At 46.1% G+C, this 19,162-nt stretch overlaps 1 protein-coding gene across 1 annotated transcript in view; it reads right to left on the bottom strand.

Annotated features, from left to right (window-relative positions):
• Window positions 1–2,212: 2,212 nt before the first annotated feature.
• ITIH5 (inter-alpha-trypsin inhibitor heavy chain 5) overlaps window positions 2,213–19,162 on the bottom strand; it is a 45,273-nt gene continuing 28,323 nt past the window's right edge. The window contains 7 exon segments of the mRNA XM_034062980.1: window positions 2,213–4,761; window positions 5,794–6,171; window positions 8,011–8,127; window positions 9,652–9,702; window positions 10,085–10,638; window positions 13,096–13,405; window positions 16,082–16,253. Of these exon segments, the coding sequence (XP_033918871.1) occupies window positions 4,463–4,761; window positions 5,794–6,171; window positions 8,011–8,127; window positions 9,652–9,702; window positions 10,085–10,638; window positions 13,096–13,405; window positions 16,082–16,253 (1,881 nt within the window). The 3' untranslated portion in view covers window positions 2,213–4,462.

Below are 19,162 nucleotides of genomic sequence, written 5' to 3' on the forward strand. Positions count from 1 at the left end.
GTTGGGGTTAGGGCTATGGACATGTACTTCCCCTGGCTGGGCAGCTGGGTACAGGTTTTTGTCAGGGCTAGGGTCTGAAATCAGGAGATGGTCTGCTTTTTCAATAGGCAAGGCAAAAGAGCTGTCCTGTACTACCTGAACTGTGACATTATATGCACAATGCTCAGAATAATTGGTTTGCAATATGTATTTAAATGCCTTGGATTGAAATGGTTGTTTCAGTGGATCTGATGCTTGTTACTGTTCTATAAGGGAATGCAGTAAATATCGGACCAAAAACCTTCAGAAATGAAATGCCTTCATGTGCTTCATGTTGTGCAAAACCCTCACACTGATGAAGGGGATCTGCTGGAATCTTTCCTCACCGGTTCCTCACAGGACAGGTTATCTTTCCGCAGCAGGACTATCCCAGTAAAACTGGGGAAGAGCTGAGGCCACAGTGCCCAGTTTCTGTCCAGGGGTTGTATCAGTGCAAAGACCTGATGCTTCAGCGTGTGCTGGATTCCAGACTGGGCCAGGCTTGGAGACTGACCCCAGTTGCTGCCTTATAAGTGGGCATTTAGTGGGCAATGGAAGTTGACTAATTTCCTTTTAGCTGGTTTAAAGTCAAACTGATGCTGTGAGGGCTGGAGCAGCTCTGCTCTGGAGCCAGGCTGAGAGAGCTGGGCTGGGGCAGCCTGGACAAGAGAAGGGGAGAGCTGAGAGCAGCTCCAGTGCCTAAAGGGGCTGCAGGAAAGCTGGAGAGGGGCTTGGGACAAGGGATGTAGGGACAGGCCAAGGGGAATGGCTTGAACCTGCCCAAGAGAGGGGAGACTGAGCTGAGCTCTGAGGCAGAAGCTGTTCCCTGGGAGGGTGCTGAGGCGCTGGCACAGGGTGCCCAGAGAAGCTGTGGCTGCCCCATCCCTGGCAGTGCTCAAGGCCAGGTTGGACACAGGGGCTTGGAGCAGCTGCTCCAGTGGAAGGGGTCCCTGCCCGTGGCAGGGGTTGGAGCTGGAGGAGCTTTAAGGTCCCTTCCAACACAAACCAGTCTGGGATTCTATGGAATCTCTGCAGGACCTGGTTTGCAAACTAGATCTGAGGAGTAAACTGAAGTGCTATTAAGCAGCCCTCATCTTCTGGGAGTGAAGGTAATGGCCTCTGTCAGGGCTGGGTCACCCCAGATGTGGCACCTCTTGCTGTCAGTGTGAGGTGCAGTGCTTTGCCCTGGTTCTTTATTACCATACTCTCTATGCATCTATAAACACACAACTCAGGTGCTGTTGGCTGAGAATAGGTTCAACCAGTTTCCCTATTAGCAATTAGCTTTGTTCTTGCTATAGGGCTGCACAGAGCAGTGCTGCAGTACGTGAAGAGGGCAGATTCAGGCACAGCAATGTCCTGGTTCCAAAATGGAAGGTGATATGGTCTTCATCTTAGCCCTTACCTAAGGCTGGCTGGGAAGGTTCACAACAGGCAATAGCAGGGTGAGTACAACATGGGGGAAGGTTGTCCCTCCATTGCATGGCCAGTGTTGTTTCAGGAGTCCTGTACCCTTGTCTGGAATGGTGGTATGCAATCGTTTCCATTGCCAAGTGATTGCTCAGCCCTCATTCCTCAGCCATCTGAGCAGCTTGCAATGCAACAGTTTGCAGCCTTTAGCCATATCACTGGGAAACTATGTGCTCTGTGACACAGCTGGAGAGGAGAACAGGCATGTGCCTGTATGTGTAGTCATTGCCATGCGCCTCCTTAGGGCTCCCTTGCTGTCACAAAGGGTTATGAGGACTGATCCTGACATGTTCAGAGAGAGGGCAGTGTTGTGATGCTCACTTTACAGTTGGGAAAGCTGAAATTCGCAGTCCAGGACCTGTGCCTTTGCTCTTACTGCTCTTGGGGCAGCAGAGGCACAAACTCTGGCTTCTCATACCCTAAACTACTGTGTTTATGGGCTGGATCACTCTTCTCTGTGGGGTTTAATTCTCAGTTTAATGTGTGACTAGAACCTTAGGGTCCGTTCATGGACATGCTTGTTGCTGCCTACCAAGTGTGGAGAGGCTGAAGAGCATCCTTGACCTTTAATTCTCCACTGTAATTACTTTGGTTCCCAACCTGTTGTGGACTTGTGAGTCTTTCAGCCACCCACTACCATGAGCTTGTCCAGCAGCATAAAACATACATAAACTTAGCTTCGAAGCTCATTTTATCCTCTCCCAATGAAAGCTTCACTGCAGTGTTCACTGTAAAATGTTTATTGCAAAATGGATAACTGGAGCCTAAAATGAGACTTTGAGTATATTGCTCCAGGTGCTTCACATGGTTGGGAAGCTGGACTTGATCATTGTTCTCCTGAAAGAAACATGTTTCCTTGGCTGGCATAGGAGGAAGAGGAGTAATGATGCACCTGAAGCATTAGCAATATGTGTATATGTATATATACATATCTATATACAGGAGAGATGAGACGAGAGGAGACCTTAAGCCAATCAATCCCCTTAGCAACACACTTGAACAGTTAAATGTGGGAGGTAAGTACAGGTTTCAAATATAGTGAAGACAGTATGAGGAAGGCTGGGCTGTCTGTAAGTTCACCACCACTATTGGCTGCACCCTGTTCTAGTGATATGGGAGGCTGGTTGGAAATGGGCTGGTGATCTCTCCTTCCACTCTTGTCTTGCCTGAAGAAGTGAACTTCACACATGTTCTTTCCCATCTCATTTCTGGCCCATGTGCATGCTGCAGAGCATTAACCTCTTGGGTTATTGCATGCCTTCAGTTCTCTCTTGTAGGAGAGCTATTTCTCAATATAGCTGGGCCTAAAGCAAGAGTTTTTCATGCTCTGTTCCAAAGCTCAAGCTTTGGCCTGAGTTTTGCACTGACTGAGCTCTCTGCAAGCATCTTCCAGCAATTAAATCTGGCTGGTTGCCTTTAGCTAGTTCCCTTTCTGCTGCAGTACATGGTGTGAATAAGCAACCGTGCTTGCTGCCTGCTCTGCTGCCACAGGGCTAGTGGTACAAAGCAGCTGGAAAATCACCAGCCCAACCCCAGCAACACTATCATTAAATATAAAACATTAAATATGAAAAGAGTCAAGATTGAACCCATTTCTGTAGCTCTCTGGCACCTCTGTATCCTAACACATGGATATCATTTAGTTATGGGGATGCTTCCACACCCACCCTCTTTCAGTTCTGGAAAGGCAGAGTATCCATGAGCTCAATTTGGCCCTGCCATCTAAATGTCTTTGTGGTTGTCAGAGTCCTCTTTGGCCAAGTTCTCTATTAAGGAGACTCCCTTGTGGCTGATCTATAGCATTACTCAGTGATGCCTCACTTTGAAGCAGACCACAGCCTTGCAGTTTGGGGTTGGAGGTTTGCACCACCTGCAGTGGGGGTGGTTGGCGGACCCCTCTGTAACCTCCTTCCTGCTGTGCACAGATTCCTGCGGCAGAAGGGAGGAGAAGGAGCCAGGGGAAACTGGGATGAAAGTCATTTTACAACTTGGAGTAAATAAAGACTTCCTCCCTGATTAGAAAAGCAGCTACAAATGTCTGCTCTTAAGTTCAAGATGCTGTTTGGAGGGTCAGAAGCTGTCCTGAGTGCTGGTTCACCATCATTTAGAGAACTTAAATCTCTGCTAAGCAGAAGGGATGCTCTGCTTTGGAAGCTCACAGTGGAATTTGTTTCTCCGAGGGAATCAAGATTCAGGCCATCACTAAACCTGCAATGTTACACAGATGATGCTTCATGGAATGGGAGCCTGCACCACTCCTGTTGCTGCTGGGCACTGAGACAGTAATAAACCACATGAAGGTTTTCACCACTGTTTTAAGGGGCTGCAGGGGTTCAGGGAACATCACGCTTAGTGGTAAATGCAGACTCATCCTAATAACCAAGAAAGCAATACTGTCTTGGGGCCTGTTGAGTTATAAGGTTTTGGTTTCTTTGTTACCTCTTTGATGCTAATGGGGCATTACAGATGAATATCCATCCACCTCTCCTGTCTCTCTCTCTCCCTTCCCCAGGACCATGGTTGGAGTTGATGCTCCAAGTCACAAAGCATAAAGGAAGGACACCCACGGATGTCTCCCTAGATAGGCACTGTGCTGTATGATCTATGCCTCTGTGTGACTTACCAGCCCCTGGGGTATTGCACAGATCCCTGCATGGGTTAGTTTTAAGGCCAGCAGCTCTCTGCATTGCTTGACAGGAGTGCTCAACCACTTCTCCCTTCATTCCTATTGGGAGAGCACTCATCACGCTCTTACCATCTCCTCAGCCCTTTCCCCCACAACCTCCTTGTCTTCAGGAACTTGATGAACAACATCCATCTGGCATGAAAGAGAGACAGCTGATTTCCAAGGGCAAAAAGCCTTAGTTTCTTTGGCACCAAAAGTAAAGAAGTATTGATAAGTTGCCTAGCTCTAGAGGCGTCAGAAGGGACCCACTGTCACACACACTGCTGCAATGCATGGCTCTGGTCCGTCTTAAAGGCTGTTACTTGTCCCAAAGCTGGTCCCTGTGTCAAAAGGATGAGAAGCCAAATAGTCTTTATAGCTCCCATCGATCAGTTTGTCTGCATTGTTCTTGGCAAACCAGCACTCAACTTCCTGCTGGCCATTGTAGATCCTCCTCTGCTTCCACACCACAGGAACGAGCCGGCCCTTCACCTTCAGGGTGTTTGTAGGGTTCGGCTGCAATGCTTCAGTGTGGTTCTGACCACCCTGCTGATGACTTGTGTTTAGAGATTCCTGGAGCAGTTTAACTTCGTGGCTCAAGAACTGACCTGCAAGGCAAGATAAAACAGAGTCCATGACCGGCTGGATTGTGCCATGTTTGAGGGTTCTTCCTGTATGAGGTTCTAAAGGCTGCTCTGCAATAGGAAGATGAATTTAAGTCCTGCACTTCTGAATCTTACAAACACAGAGATTAGAATAAAACCCTACTTCCTTTTTCACTCATCAAGACACATTTGCTGAACTTAAGAGCTTTTTGAGCTGCTAGTAGTAAGTTCCCTTCTGTGGACTATGATTACAAGAGGATAACAACTCCTACAAAGCCAATCAGCAAGAAGAAGGAAGATCTAGGCCTGAAGCCCCCAGATTTCTTGGGGATAAGCTCTTTTAGGCCAAACATAAGTGTGGATTTAGAGGTTTGTGCATGCAAGTGGCCTGAATCCAAACCCCACTCCTGGAGGATCATCTGCTCAATCTGGGGGTACATGAATAGACTATAGCTTCAGTCTTAGGGTTCTGCACCTGTACATGGCCATAAGCAACTCTGCTTCTTGTTGGCAGAAGGAAACTAACCATCTAGTCATTCTCTGAGCCTACCTAAATCCTGGTTGCCCTCAAACTGCGGGGATGGCTCTTCTTTCCCTTCATGCTTGAATGAAAGGGGCCACAAAAGGTACCAGTTTTCTCAATCAGGCTATTCTGAGTCAGGGATACTGTTAAAGAATCTCTTACTGGGGCCTTATTCAGGGTTCTTGTGGAATATTTGGTTTCTATCTCTGTATAGGGACCATCAAACACATGTATTCTAATGACACCTGTATTAAGCAACCACAAAAAGACTGGAAATGTGAGAAACAGGTACAACCACAGAGCTAGGATAGGAGGACATAGCTCACACAGCAAAAGATGGGAGAAGAGTTTGGGATACTACCAATAGAGATGTTTGAGAGCGGATGCAAAAGTCTCAACTGGGAACTTAATCCCCACCTGCATTGTTCATTCCTGTCTCTGTCCTTTAAGACTGTTTGGAAGGATCAGTTGTGTCTGGTTTACAGCTCTGACCCCAGTAACCTGTTACCTACCCAGTAGCCCATGGGAATCAGAAGAGAGGCCTTTACTGTTGGAGATGTAGAACCCCAGGTGGTTCCTCTGATATGGGGCTGGCTTCTTGTAACGGTGGATGAGGATGACGAAGCTGATGGTGTCTCGTATGGTCACAGTGACGTTGGAATTGGCAGAGATGGACACCTCGAGGCTGCTGCTTCGCACTACAGCACTCCGACCACAGGACAGGAGAAGCCTTTCCCCATCATCCAGGATGATTCTTTTGGGTGTGATCTCTAGGTAAGATCTCTCTGGCTTATTGTTGAGGATAGTGATGGTGCTGAAGTAAGTCCGATGCTTCTTGTGGCCGTTGGGGGGTGCAGGAGCTCCAATTAATTGCCCATTCACAGTTACACCTTGTAGGAAACAATCAGTGAGTGAAAGCTGAAATCAGGAGCAGGTCTATTTGTCTCAAGGATACAGACCTTGCAACTGAGAACATGAAGATTCACCACCTCATGCTCAGTTATTTCACCTAACACAGTATAATGTCTATCATAAACTGATTACTTTCTACAGAGCACCTAAGTTTACCCAAGCTCAGAAATACTGTCAGGTTCTCCTAGCACCATTGTTCCTGACATAGTGTACACAGTGCTACAGGATAGAATCAGCTGCTTCACAGCACAGTCACTCCCTAAGTGCCAGCCTTAGATCCAACCATGATCAAGATAATGATGTGCAGGGGTTTGAGCCACATAAGACAAATACTTATCTTCCTGATAAGTGTCTATGGTTAGATTCTCTATCATTTTAATGACTTTTGTGACTAGCTGTCTATAAGACAGTGTCTCACTTCCCACAGGCCTCTGAACAGCTACTAGACAGTAAACAAAGGAGGAGGCTTGTTGCTAACTGAAGCCATGAGCAGTGAGATGAAGTATGTCCATATCCCATCATTGCTGGGGGGGATTGTCTCTCATTTCTGTCTTCACAGACTCAACTTGCTCATGCTACAGAGTCTAATTTCCTCAAGCTTATTCTGCTTTTGAGCCACAGAATGACTGAAGTGGTAGAACAGAGTCTAGGAAAGAAGTTTGCCAGGAGCTGGATCTCATTCCCTAAGGCATGAATGCAGAAGTATGGAGGCTAGACCACCGCCAAGCAGAACAGAGCTCTTCTGACTTGATTGTGGGGTTATTTATCTCCTTTGTAACACAAATCTGTGCATTGTCTCTGGTTCTGACACCCCTTCCTCCCACAGTTTCCCTGCTTCAGGACATAAGCTGCTTATTAGCTGCCCTGCTTAGAATTCCAGATCGGATCAGACTAGCTTGGGCAAAGCAGATCCTGAATAGTGTGGGTTTTCTGAGGGCTGTTCATTTGAGCCTGTTTGGATACTTCACTGTCCTGAAGCAAAACGTATTGCAAGTAAAGAGTTAAGTTCCAACAGGAGAGCAACTTTGGTGATTCCAAATCTTATATTTGCCTGTTGTGACTTTGGAACTAGAGAGCTGATAAAGATTCACCATCAAAGTCAGGCAATGTCTGCACACCAGAAAGCTGATCCTCTCTGTACTCTCTCACATGGAGGTGGCCTGTGCAAACACTACATGCAGGATGCAAAATGCCTGTTGTTAGTTATTCAGCTGTTGTAGAGCTGGTCAAGTGCAACCCCCAGCCCATACTGGGTTCAATGGTCCCAGGAGGAACTGAGCTCTCCAGTCTAGCTGGACTGAAGAGGTGCAATGGTTCTCATGCACTCAAGTGCATCTCTTGACTGTTTACGTGTAGTTGCTGTTCCCTTGATTTCAGTCAATGGAGACCTGAACTAGGAAAAGTTTGGATACATATAAAAGGCAGCTCTTTCTATGATTAGATATACTGTGTTGGCCAACACTTCTGTAGGTGAACTGTGTATGTAACAGTGACCAGGTCTCCTCTTTGCTTAGTATAAAGTTGGAGGTCAGTAAGTGCAAGTGAACAGTTTACCTCCCTTTCCAATCCAGGTGAATAGAACCAGGTGTGCATCATTTTTCCATTGCCTGCCCAGAAAACCATCTTTTTCTAATGTCTTGTCCCTTTCTTGCCTATGAAGCACCTTGGTGCTCAGTCTGGTTGCCAGAGAGCTGGCCTGACACTTCAGTCAGTGTCACTGCCTGACACTCCACAAGTACAATCATATGTAGGGTTGGAAAGGACCTTCAGATGATCCAGTTCCAACCCTCAAGGAGCTGCTTGACTTGGCTGCTTACCAGACTCCTTATGGTCAGAAACCAGTCGGAGGATGTCCCCTGGTTCTCCATCGATATTGAAGCAGACAGAGAACTTGCTGGAGGGGAAGTCAATGACAAAGTGAGGGTCTCCATCAGCTGAGAAGACATGGGAAAAAAGAGACAAATATAAGAGACTTACACAAAACTGCAATGTCCAAAACCATAAGAAAACTGCTTTGAAAAGTATCTGTTTTTGCTAAGACCTCCTAGTTTGTTGTTTTTAGAGGCTTGGATGGAGTTTGCCAGGAAATGCCAAGTTTTGCTTTGTTTTTCACAAAGATCTGTTCTATTTTGGCTTGTTTTTCTCACAGAAGAGGCTGGGTTTTCAATGGGAACTCAAACCCCAGAGCAGTCCCTTTGAAAATCAGGATGTTTTCTTCCTGGAATATAATTTCAGTGGGAGTTATCATGCTGAGCTGTGTACCACTCCATACTGTGTCAGCAGGCTACAGCCCCCACAGCACACAGAAATGTGTCTTCTCACCAAGGACTGCTGCATGGACACACCTCACACTGAACCTTCCTGGCCCTCAGTATCACAGAATCATATAGAATAGTTAGGGTTGGAAAGGACCTTAAGATCATCCAGTTCCAACCCCCCTGCCATGGGCAGGGACACCTCACACTAAACCATATCACCCAAGGCTTCATCCAACCTGGCCTTGAACACTGCCAGGGATGGAGCATTCACAACCTCCCTGGGCAACCCATTCCAGTGCCTCAGCACCCTCACAGGAAAGAATTTCTTCCTTATATCCAATCTAAACCTCTGCTGTTTCAGTTTCAACCCGTTACCCTTTGTCCTATCACTACAGTCCCTAATGAACAGTCCCTCCCCAGCATCCCTGTAGGCCCCTTCAGATACTGGAAGCTGCTCTGAGGTCTCCACGCAGCTTCTCTTCTCCAGGCTGAACAGCCCCAACTTTCTCAGCCTGTCTCCATACAGGAGGTGCTGCAGTCCCTGATCATCCTCGTGGCCTCCTCTGGACTTGTTCCAACAGTTCCATGTCCTTTTTATGTTGAGGACACCAGAACTGCACACAATGCTCCAGGTGAGGTCTCACGAGAGCAGAGCAGAGGGGCAGGATCACCTCCTTTGACCTGCTGATCACACTCCTCTCCATCCAGTCCAGGATATCAGATTAGGGCAGTCAACAGCAGATACTAAACAGTCCCACAGTCTTCATTTTCCAACAATCCTTGATTTATCAACTACCAGGTATCATTGGTAATAAGACAAGCCCAAAGTTTAATTTTCAAAGTAAATTTGACCTTATCCAGTGAAATTCAAGTCAAAACTCTTGAGCTAGGCTTATTCTTCAGTGTTTAATGGTTTCTGACTAGTTCTAGTACAGAAAGAACAAGCTTCCTGTTGTCCCCTAAAACCTACACCAGGCTCAAACATGAGTATCAAGCATTGTAGAACTTGCCGTGTTTCCTCCCACTTCTCATTACAGATCCTCTGTGTATTTTGGTTTTGTTTTCATTTTCCTCCCTACTCTGCAGCTCCAGTAGGTAGGACTGTGGCTGACCCATTGGGATGATTACACCACAGTGGCATGCAACTGAGACTTCCATAAGTCAACCATGATTATTAAAGGCATGAAAAATGGCACTGACCTGAGGTTTTGGAGACTTTAATTCTCTGTTTCTCTTGCTGTCTCTGTATACCTAGAAGTGGGGAAGGAAGGTTGTTACAATCCCTTATTGAGCACCAGAAAGAGCCATAGTATAATAATGTTGCCAGAATTATTCAGCAAGATCATGGGCATATTCTTGCAGCTACTTTAAGCTTCATTTAGAATACCAGTTTTAATTCAATAGTTTCTACAGAGCAGTAATGTGCTTCAAGGGGTTGAATCAGCTTCCAGAAAGGTTTGCTTAAGGTTACCCAGCCCATAATTAGCAAAATCAATATGGAAGATCTCACCCTTCTGCTTATCACCCATTGGCTACATCATTATTCATTGGCTACATCATCCCTCTTGCCCAAGTCAGCAATGAGCCTATGTGAAAAGGTTTCTTACCAGCACATGGTTATTTCCTCTCATACCTGGTGGTGCTTTGTGTCCCTGCAAACTCTGCACCCTTTCCCCGATGCCATCAGTAGAAGGGCTGATAAACTCCTCTGGAGCTAGTTCCGGATGGAGCCCAGCCTCCCTCATCTTCAGAACAGTGAAGGGAGTAACAAAGTTGTAAGTCAGGGCCATTGACTTGGCTTTCTCCATCAAATAGTCTTTTTCCTGACTGTCATCACTCTTCAACCGGGAGTTAAGCAGCTCCTTGATGGTGAGGTAACTCCATGCCCTCTCAATGTAATTCACATCCCCTTTGTCATCTTCCAAGCCGGGGATACCTCTGATATCATTCCTGCTTGGCAGGTCAATAGCCACATCCTTCTTGAGGAGGATGTACTTCTTGGAGTTGCTCGCAGTCACCTCCACATGGAGACTGTCCGAGGTGCGGTTGATGAGCTTGCCAGCTATGATGATTTCAGAGCCATTAAAGTAGTTAGGGAAGAAGTTCTGGGTGACTTGCTCCACGTTGTCTTCAGGGTAGTCAACACGGATATCAGACAGTAGAGGAGTTCCTATTTCATCATAGAACCTTAACGAAAGGCAAATATCTCACCATTAGTACTGCTCATCCACGTGTATGCACACACTCTCGTACTTACACTTGGCCAAGGATACAGCCAGACTGTCTAATACTGCTCCTGAGACATTCAGGGGCAGTTAGAGTTACCAGGCCCTGAATTTAAGTACTTCATCCACTGTAACTACATGGTATTCTGGAGCCAGAAACTGTAATACTGAGATACTAGGTTCCCCAAATCTGGAGAGTATCTGAAGCAAAGATTCTGTATCACAGGAAGAGCTCTGGATAAAACCATTTTAAATGGTCAACGTAGGACAGGCAGGAGTACAGTTTTCTGAGGGCCAATGCAGAAGGAATCTCACTATGCCCCCATCAATGAGGACATTTCCATGGAATGAAGGAATTCTAACTACTAAATGCAATCAGCCTGGAAGAAGAGAGCTCACTGCTACTGTCTTCATAGTCATGGAATGGTTTGGGTTGGATAGGACCTTAAGATCATCTAGTTCCAACACTGCTATCCCCCCCCCCCCCCCCCAATTTTCTGTTGGAGCAAGACATGGCTTCCATGGAACTAGAGAGCTTAACCCTACAATGCCTTGTTAACCTGACCTATAGCTCTGTGAATACCTCACACTGGGGAAGCCAAAAAGCCTTTACAAGGGGTCAAGGCCCAAGTTTACAGTACTGTGTTTGCCCTACAGCAATGTGCTTTTGAAGGATCTTCCCAAGCTGCTCCAAGAATCCCTATTTTCCATTTAAATGCCAGACTCTCAACTTGGCAAGTCATTTGAGCCTAATTTAGTGAATAAACAAAGATTTGGCCTCAGCCCTTGTTTAGATCAAGCTGCATTTATTTCTCACATCTGCTTAAGCAGATTATCTGGAAGCTAAAGTCACACGTTCTGCTTTATTCTCTCTCCAAGGAATCCCAAAGCCTGAATTGGTTGACTTTCTTCTAAAGTCTCTCTGAGCATTCAGTGTCTTTGATGCAGAGACATCATCCTGTTTTAAACATGAGTGAACTAAACCTGAGAACACTGTGAAATAGCACCTGGGTTGTAACAAATGGTGCAGTGAGATATACAACCTGTCTTATAGTACAATGCAAGGAATTGTCCATCCCTGGCAGTGTTCAAGGCCAGGTTGGATGAAGCCTTGGGTGACATGGTTTCGTGTGAGGTGTCCATGCCCATGGCAGGGGGTTGGAACTGGATGATCTTAGGGTCCCTTTCCAACCCTGACTATTCTATGATTCTGTAAGTGTCTGTGTACAAATACAACCCACTGACTACAAACCTCAGAAGTTACATTGGCATCCATGTAGATTTTCCCTCCAACAGTGATTTGAACTGATCTCCAGCAAGTGACTGTATGAATTTGGCACCAGATGCCAAATGGGTTTTCCATCACTTGATAAACAGTGAGCTGTTTATCAGAGAGACGTGTTTCAACAAGTGTTTGTAGTGCTGGGTTCCTGCAGCCCAATCAATCAGTGCATCCTTCATTTGCCAGGGAATGCCACTTGCTACCCAAGATATATGAGCAAATGACATGGGCAGAGGGGCAGATGGATCTAAAAATCCAGTTTAAAAGGAAGATACTCCTATTCACACATAGCCATCACAGAAGGAAAAGCTCTGGTGGAAGGTGCATGGTCTCATTGCTCCAAATGAATTAGAAACTAGCTAGGCAAGAGGTCTGTGCCCAATGACCGTCTATTTTTGGTTGCTGAGGTCCAAACCATTAGCATTTGGGAGTGAAAGCCAAACATCTTTCCCTGGATACTGACACACTGCCTGGCATTTTAGGCAGAGCTGTGGTTCAGATGTGCTTTCGTTGATCTCACCAGGATCTCCCATTGGACTACAGCTCCCCAGTCACGGAAGAGAAGCATGATGCCTGGTCCGACTGAATGATGAGGGTTACAGGAAACCTGCTAGGAGTTTGGGTCCCAAAGAATGAGTGAATGATGAATGATCACTGGGTAGTTTTCAAGGTTGAATAGTTTGAAATTTGGACAAAAGGTGACAGTTTTCAAAAAACACAGAAATCTTTTTCTATCCCAAACTGGGATCTTCGTTCCTGAGCCCTTCAATACCATTTGTGTTGTCAATGTGAAATGAGCAATGCATCCTTTCCTCCATGCATCTACCTGCAAGAGGTGGCACTCATGCCTCTCATCAATCCAGGTTTACATGCTCTAAACAACACTCTGAATTAGAGGAACAAATGCTTTGGTGTGAGGGCCTGAGAAGCTCCAGCACAGCCCAAGGGGTCTGCTAGGAAGGAGACAATTTCTGGGTAGGCATCCTCGGTATTTGCACATACTCTGCCTCTCTAACCAGAGCTGAGCCTCAGGGAACTCCCAGCTATTGTATTGTCTCCTTAGAGGATTCCCTTCCCAACCCCTTGCTCAGAGTTCCCACTATAAGCAGATACAAGCACAGAGAAAGCAGAACAAACCCTTTGAGGTGGCTGGCTGCATCCTCATCCTCCTGGAAATGCCTCGTCATGCCGCAGTTCTCCAGTGCCATCCTCTCCAGCAGCTTGTGGTCCACATCATTGCCAATACCGATGGTGAAGAGGCAGAACTTATCCCGGATGGCATCCTTGGTGTTGCTGAGGATCTTTAATGACTGTGTTTCCCCAACAGTGGGCCTCCCATCCGTCAGGAAGATGATCAGAGAGACACTCCTGGCATCAATGTCATTCTGAGCAATGTAATCGTTCAGCAGCTTTGCACCAGTCTGGAGAGCACCATCAATATTAGTCCCTGGGAAGGCACAAAATGATTAGGTCATTTCTCCTTCTAAGAATGGTACAAATAATTTCCCTAAGCTCCCTTTAATACAGCAACACACTTGTGAGGTGGACCAATGCCAACAGTATGAAGTTCTATGATCCTATGATCTCTATTCATCAGGATGTTCCTTTTTGTCTACATGACGTTGCACCAGCTCTTTAATTCAGTTCATTCTCAACACCAATTGGGGATAGCTGTTTATTGTCTTACGAACTGCAGCTGATCATATGAAATTGCTGTATCCTTGAATGCCCCAATGTACAACAATCAGCCGTAGTAAGAAGAATCACAGCACATACCATGTGTTGCCTGTACGTATGAGAAGAGTTAAACTTAATTACAGGACTCTCCCAGATGCTATCTGAACCAGGAAAACAAGTCCTGCTCACTTTGAAGGGCACAAGATGTGGAGAAAGGTAGAAAGCCTTCAAATGGGAAAACAAATGGTTGTGTTTGTTCTTTGAACCCCAGGGCTAAGAAGGTTTAAAGGGAAGAGAAATGGTGTTGTTAACTGACAGTGTTTTCCCAACACAACCGGCTAGGGAAGAATTGAGCTGCCTGAAGTGGGGGAGAGTGAAAACAATGAAAATGAATGAGAGGACAGATGTATGTTAGAAGAAAAGCCATGGAAAGTGTCCAATCCAAGTGTGTTCAGAGAATAGAAAGCAAGAAAATGAGTACAGGTATCTCCTTGCTCCATGTGTTTCTTGTGCTACTCAAAGCAAAGAGGGATGGTTTGTGGAACCTTTGTAAGATCAGTACAGATGGGTTTAAAACAGCCCTCAGGAAGAAAGCAGGTGAAATGGGTTAAGAACTGTACACAACAGACTCTTGGGGCTTCAGAAAGGGAGATCTAGAGAGGTTAAGGCCAAGGTCTGACCATGCATCATGTACCTAGAAACTTAGGTCCAGTGGAAACACAAACACAGGTCCAGTGACTACAGCAAGTCAAGGAACAGAAAAAGGGCTGAAACTGCTGAAAAGACTTCATGTCCTTATGCAAGATGGTTTTGAAACAAAACCCTGCACCTAAATACCCTAATACTGCCTCAGTCTCTGTCCGGATCCAAAGTTTCAGGTTTGGGCTTTTTTTCCCCCAGAAACAAACCAAAACCATCCTATGCAGCAGATTGTGTCATCTCAAACCCAACTGCATCACAGAGCTACCAAGCACTGAAAACTGTGCCACATGCACAAATATTTAGCAATGATATCTGTTTCCCATTCCTTGGTGTGAATATGACACAGCAGGGCAAGCACAGCATGTGCTTTATGTGTGGTGTCAGTCTGAATGCATTCACATTCACTGATGGATACTTCAGCATCCATCCGGAGCAACAGCATCAGACAGAAAATGTATTTCCTCTTAATATGTAGGTATTAGTTAAAAATGGACATTAGGCAGAAGCTGTTCCCTGTGAGGGTGCTGAGGCGCTGGCACAGGGTGCCCAGAGCAGCTGTGGCTGCCCCATCCCTGGCAGTGCTCAAGGCCAGGTTGGACACAGGGGCTTGGAGCAGCTGCTCCAGTGGAAGGGGTCCCTGCCCGTGGCAGGGGTTGGAGCTGGAGGAGCTTTAAGGTCCCTTCCAACCCAAACCAATCTGGGATTGTATGGAAATGCAGCATTAGCCAGAACTGAAGTACCGCTGGCCTGTGTTGGACAATCACTGCACCTCCTGTTGAACCCAAGTTAATAGTTTCCTTTACTTTTGTTCTCTGGCACATTCATGGGCACACTCAGCTGGCTCCTGCATAGCTCTCTTGGTATTTCAGGCCTGAAATGCTTTGTAGTCTGAGTTTAGTCCTGCCATTGGTAATTGTTTAACTGGGCAGGTCCCTTGACCGCTTCCTAAACTCTTCCTCTGACAATGCAAACATTATGGAAACCATCCTGTTTGCTGTGGTTTTGCATCAGAGGGTTTCCTTTGCTAGGAGTGGTCAGTGCTCAAGGGCAGCCGTGGGAAGACCCCACTTGACCCTCAACCAGATGACTCTTTCAAGGGGAAGGATTTGCAGCTTATCTGAGGAGTGCTCCAATGGGCACAAATTATGTCTGCTTACAAAACTCATTGTGTTATTGGGGTTTGTTGTGCTGTGTTCATAGATTCATAGGAGAACACTGGATCATCAAATCCAAAGTCATGCTAATGCCACTGTTCTGGGGTCTTCTCCTTTCCCTTCTCTCTTCCTGGCAATTATGTACACACACAAATGATATCTCTTGCAGAAGGCAATCCCACAGCCCACACTGGGTTATCCATCCCTGAAGCTTCCAGAACAGACAGAACCATGTGTCTGCTTTTACACAGGCTTTCAGAAGCTGCACAAGTTCTGGCCCTGGGTGTCTGTCACCAGGATGTGATGGTTTTTCCTGTGTCCTCAAGGAACAACCTCAGGAATTTTCCATTCTCCAGATAAATGGGAGAATGGGCCCAGCTTGGCTTTAATAAGTATATCAAGTCATATGATTGGATCTGGGGAGACCTTCCCCTTCATGTATACTGATAAAGGACACACATCTTCCTGTCACACAACCCCTAGCGCAGGTGGGGAAGGGGCTCCTTTGATCCATCCCCTAAGTCCATTCACCACCCTCCATTCTGTAGCTGGATATCAAAATCAATCTCATTTGTATCTCTGAATCCTACCTCCAGTAGGTGACATGTTATGAATGTACTTCTTGGCATCTCTTATGTTATTTGGAGTAACTGGTACCAGCCGGTCTTGCTGCCAGACCTTTATTCGGTTGGAAAAGCCAATGATATTGAAGTGGTCTTCAGGCCTGAGGTCCTGCAGGATTGTGAAGAGAGCTTCTTTGGTCTAGAAAGAGAAAAGAAACCAGTAAGCACAACACATGTAGTGGGCAAGAATTGAACTCTTAGGACATTTACTGATCTTACAGATATTTCTACGGTGCCAGTTTGGCTCATGAAAACAACTGGGATGTCCTTCCTCATAGCAAGGCCTGATCTCTGTGGTGCCAGATGTGATGTAAATATAAGACACAAGAACAACTCCTGCCCAAAAGCTCTTGCATAGCTTAAAAATCATGTATGGCAATTAGGATAAAAGATCCCAAGATCACTAGTCATTGCAGGTTCTACCTGCTGGTCACTTTTGTCCCAGGCATCTTGGTTGTCATCAACATTATATTGCTCTGCTGTTTATCATCCTGTATAAATGAAGGCAGAGTGAGTAAAGCTGATAGCAAGACCAGTTCATAGTGGGTGATGGGAAAGACAGACCACTGAGGATAAGCCAACAGGAAGAATGAAGATGTGTCCAGTTCTCCCCAGAGTGACCAACTTTGATCTGCAGCTGCGTTCACATGAAGACAAACTTCAGCTTAGTCAGACCAGATGAAGGAAGATGCCCCAGAGCAGCCTCTATGCCTGTATTTGGACACAGAATTCATGGGAGGAATATAAGGCAGTATAAGTGGAAAGATCAGCAGCTTCTGAGCTCTGCCCCTTCTTGGCCACCATGAAGCCTTTCAGATTCCAAGGAAATAATATGGTGGATTCATCAGCATTTAAAGGTTTCTCTCAAGCCTATGAGGGAAATATGTGAAAGGCTTGTCCAGAAAGAACAGAGAAGGCAATCAGCAGTGCTGGAAGTCACATAGTTCTAGGCCTGATGTTGCTATGTAAAGACAGTCAGGAAAGCAGCTCAAAGGGCTGCTCAAGCTGTGTCATCAGTATCCCTCTGGATTCTGCATTGAAGCTGATGATGCAATGATGCAACTGCAAACACATTACCCACTGCAGTGGAATCTCTCATGCTCCCAGCTGGTGACTTGGCTTCCAGTCCATCTAAAGTGAAGGGGAATGTTTCCCATAGCTTCAAACATTTTGGAGCCAGTTCTGGAGTCCCTCCCTGTCTGTTCCTGTCCTCTGTATAAACCATCTCCCTCTGTAGGGATTTCAGGACTCATCCCTCCATTTGCTTAGCTACATTACCCCACATCTCACCACCATGCATTTTATGGGTGTTTCAGAGCTAAGAATAGGAAACCAAATGCTGATGGAAGAATCTCTTTCAAAGAGGAGGGGAAAACCCCACTAGGCTCACATCACAATGTGGTGCTTAGTTATCAGCTGGGGTTAAACCATAACAAATAGGCACAAACCAAACCTTCAAGAAGATGAATGCCTGAGCTGAGGAAGGGTTTATGCTTTCTCATCTCCTCCTTTGTATTGTAAGAGTACGTCACATAACACATGGCATCATCCTTCAGAGGACCCTCAAACATTCAGACTACTTTAGTGATGGTGTCAAAGCCACAAATGGGAGCTTCCCAAAACCTGGAGTTCCCAGCTCTCCAGTAGGACAAACCACCTCTCATGTACACATACAAGGGCAAAGCAGCAATCACACAGTAAAGAACTCCTGGATTCATTCCAGGATAACAAGGGTGGCCCATGCATTTGTCCCTCAAAAATAGGTTCAAAGTAAGCAGGGAGTGAGAACAAAGCTTCTGTGCTATGTGAGTGTGATCAGTCCTTCATGCCAACCTCTGCTGAAGGAGATTTGGGGTGGTATGTTAAAACAAGAAACAACAGCTCCCTATGGGCAACGTTCCCTGCAGCAGGCAAGGAGGAGCAGCAAAGGTGCCTGGAAGCAGTGATGTGGAGGGAAACTCCCTGGATCTCATTATCCATATGATAGCTCTGATTCTAATTAACATCATTTGACCTTCCCCATTACAAAAAGAACTCAAACCACACTTTTCTGAGGCCCAAACTGCTCTGTTGTTTGAGAACAAGGCAAGAGGGAAACTCATCCTGCTTGGGCCTTGCTGCATCTCACCTCCAGGCTGCTCAGAAACCCCTTCTGATGCTCTTGCCTGAGCTTAGCCAAAAGAAAGGGGAAAGAAAAGGTGAAACAATGCAGTCTGATGTACACTAGCTAAGCTGGAACAGCAGAGGGGCTCAGGAGGGAGCTGAAGCAGAAGGGGCAGCACTTCACTCCCTTATACAGTGGCAAAATGTGGGGCTGGGATCATCTCTCTCCCCCTTTTGTTATTCTCTCTTTCTTTGTTGTCTCTTCTTTTTGTGACAGTTCATTTATTTCCATGGAGTTTGAGTCAGTTTTTTCCCAGGAAAAGGTTCCATAGTAGTTTAATACACACAGACAGCCTGGATTCTGGCATCTCCATCATGTGCTTGCCTCTGAACGCCCTTTGAATTTATGTTACATACACACAAGCATATGTACAAGTGTGTATATGTATATGGTTTTGCTCCAAAGCAAACAGAATGAGGGAGGCCATATGGTTCACCCTCCTGTAGCTTTTGCCTCATCCCCAGTAAAAGCAAAGGGTGGGATTCAGCTTTCCCAGCTCAGTCATCAGAAAGTTGGGTATTGCATCTAATTCCTCCCCAGGCAGGGGAAGACACCTCCAGAGAGTAATCCATCCCATCTGTTCTGGATGGGGTTTAGGATGAGCTGAGTCACTGTCTGGAAGTGCCTGTCTCCCAGCACTGCCTCTGAGGGGCTGAGTAGCTCAGCTATAGAGAAGGTGGAACTCACCTCAAGACCTAATACTGCCCAATCCTGAGCACTGTAGTGCTTACTGGAGCCAAAAGGAACTGAACTGGATCTCCATCTGTCCCAGAGCACTCTGAATTGCCTGGCTCATATTGTGTATTTCCATCTCTCCTCCAGACCCGTAAGGACCTTCAGGTTTATACTAAAGACTTCAGTCCACAGAAGGTGGCATCACACTC

This window comes from Melopsittacus undulatus, chromosome 5 (genome assembly GCF_012275295.1).
Source record: "Melopsittacus undulatus isolate bMelUnd1 chromosome 5, bMelUnd1.mat.Z, whole genome shotgun sequence".
In the NCBI taxonomy this organism is placed as follows: domain Eukaryota; kingdom Metazoa; phylum Chordata; class Aves; order Psittaciformes; family Psittaculidae; genus Melopsittacus; species Melopsittacus undulatus.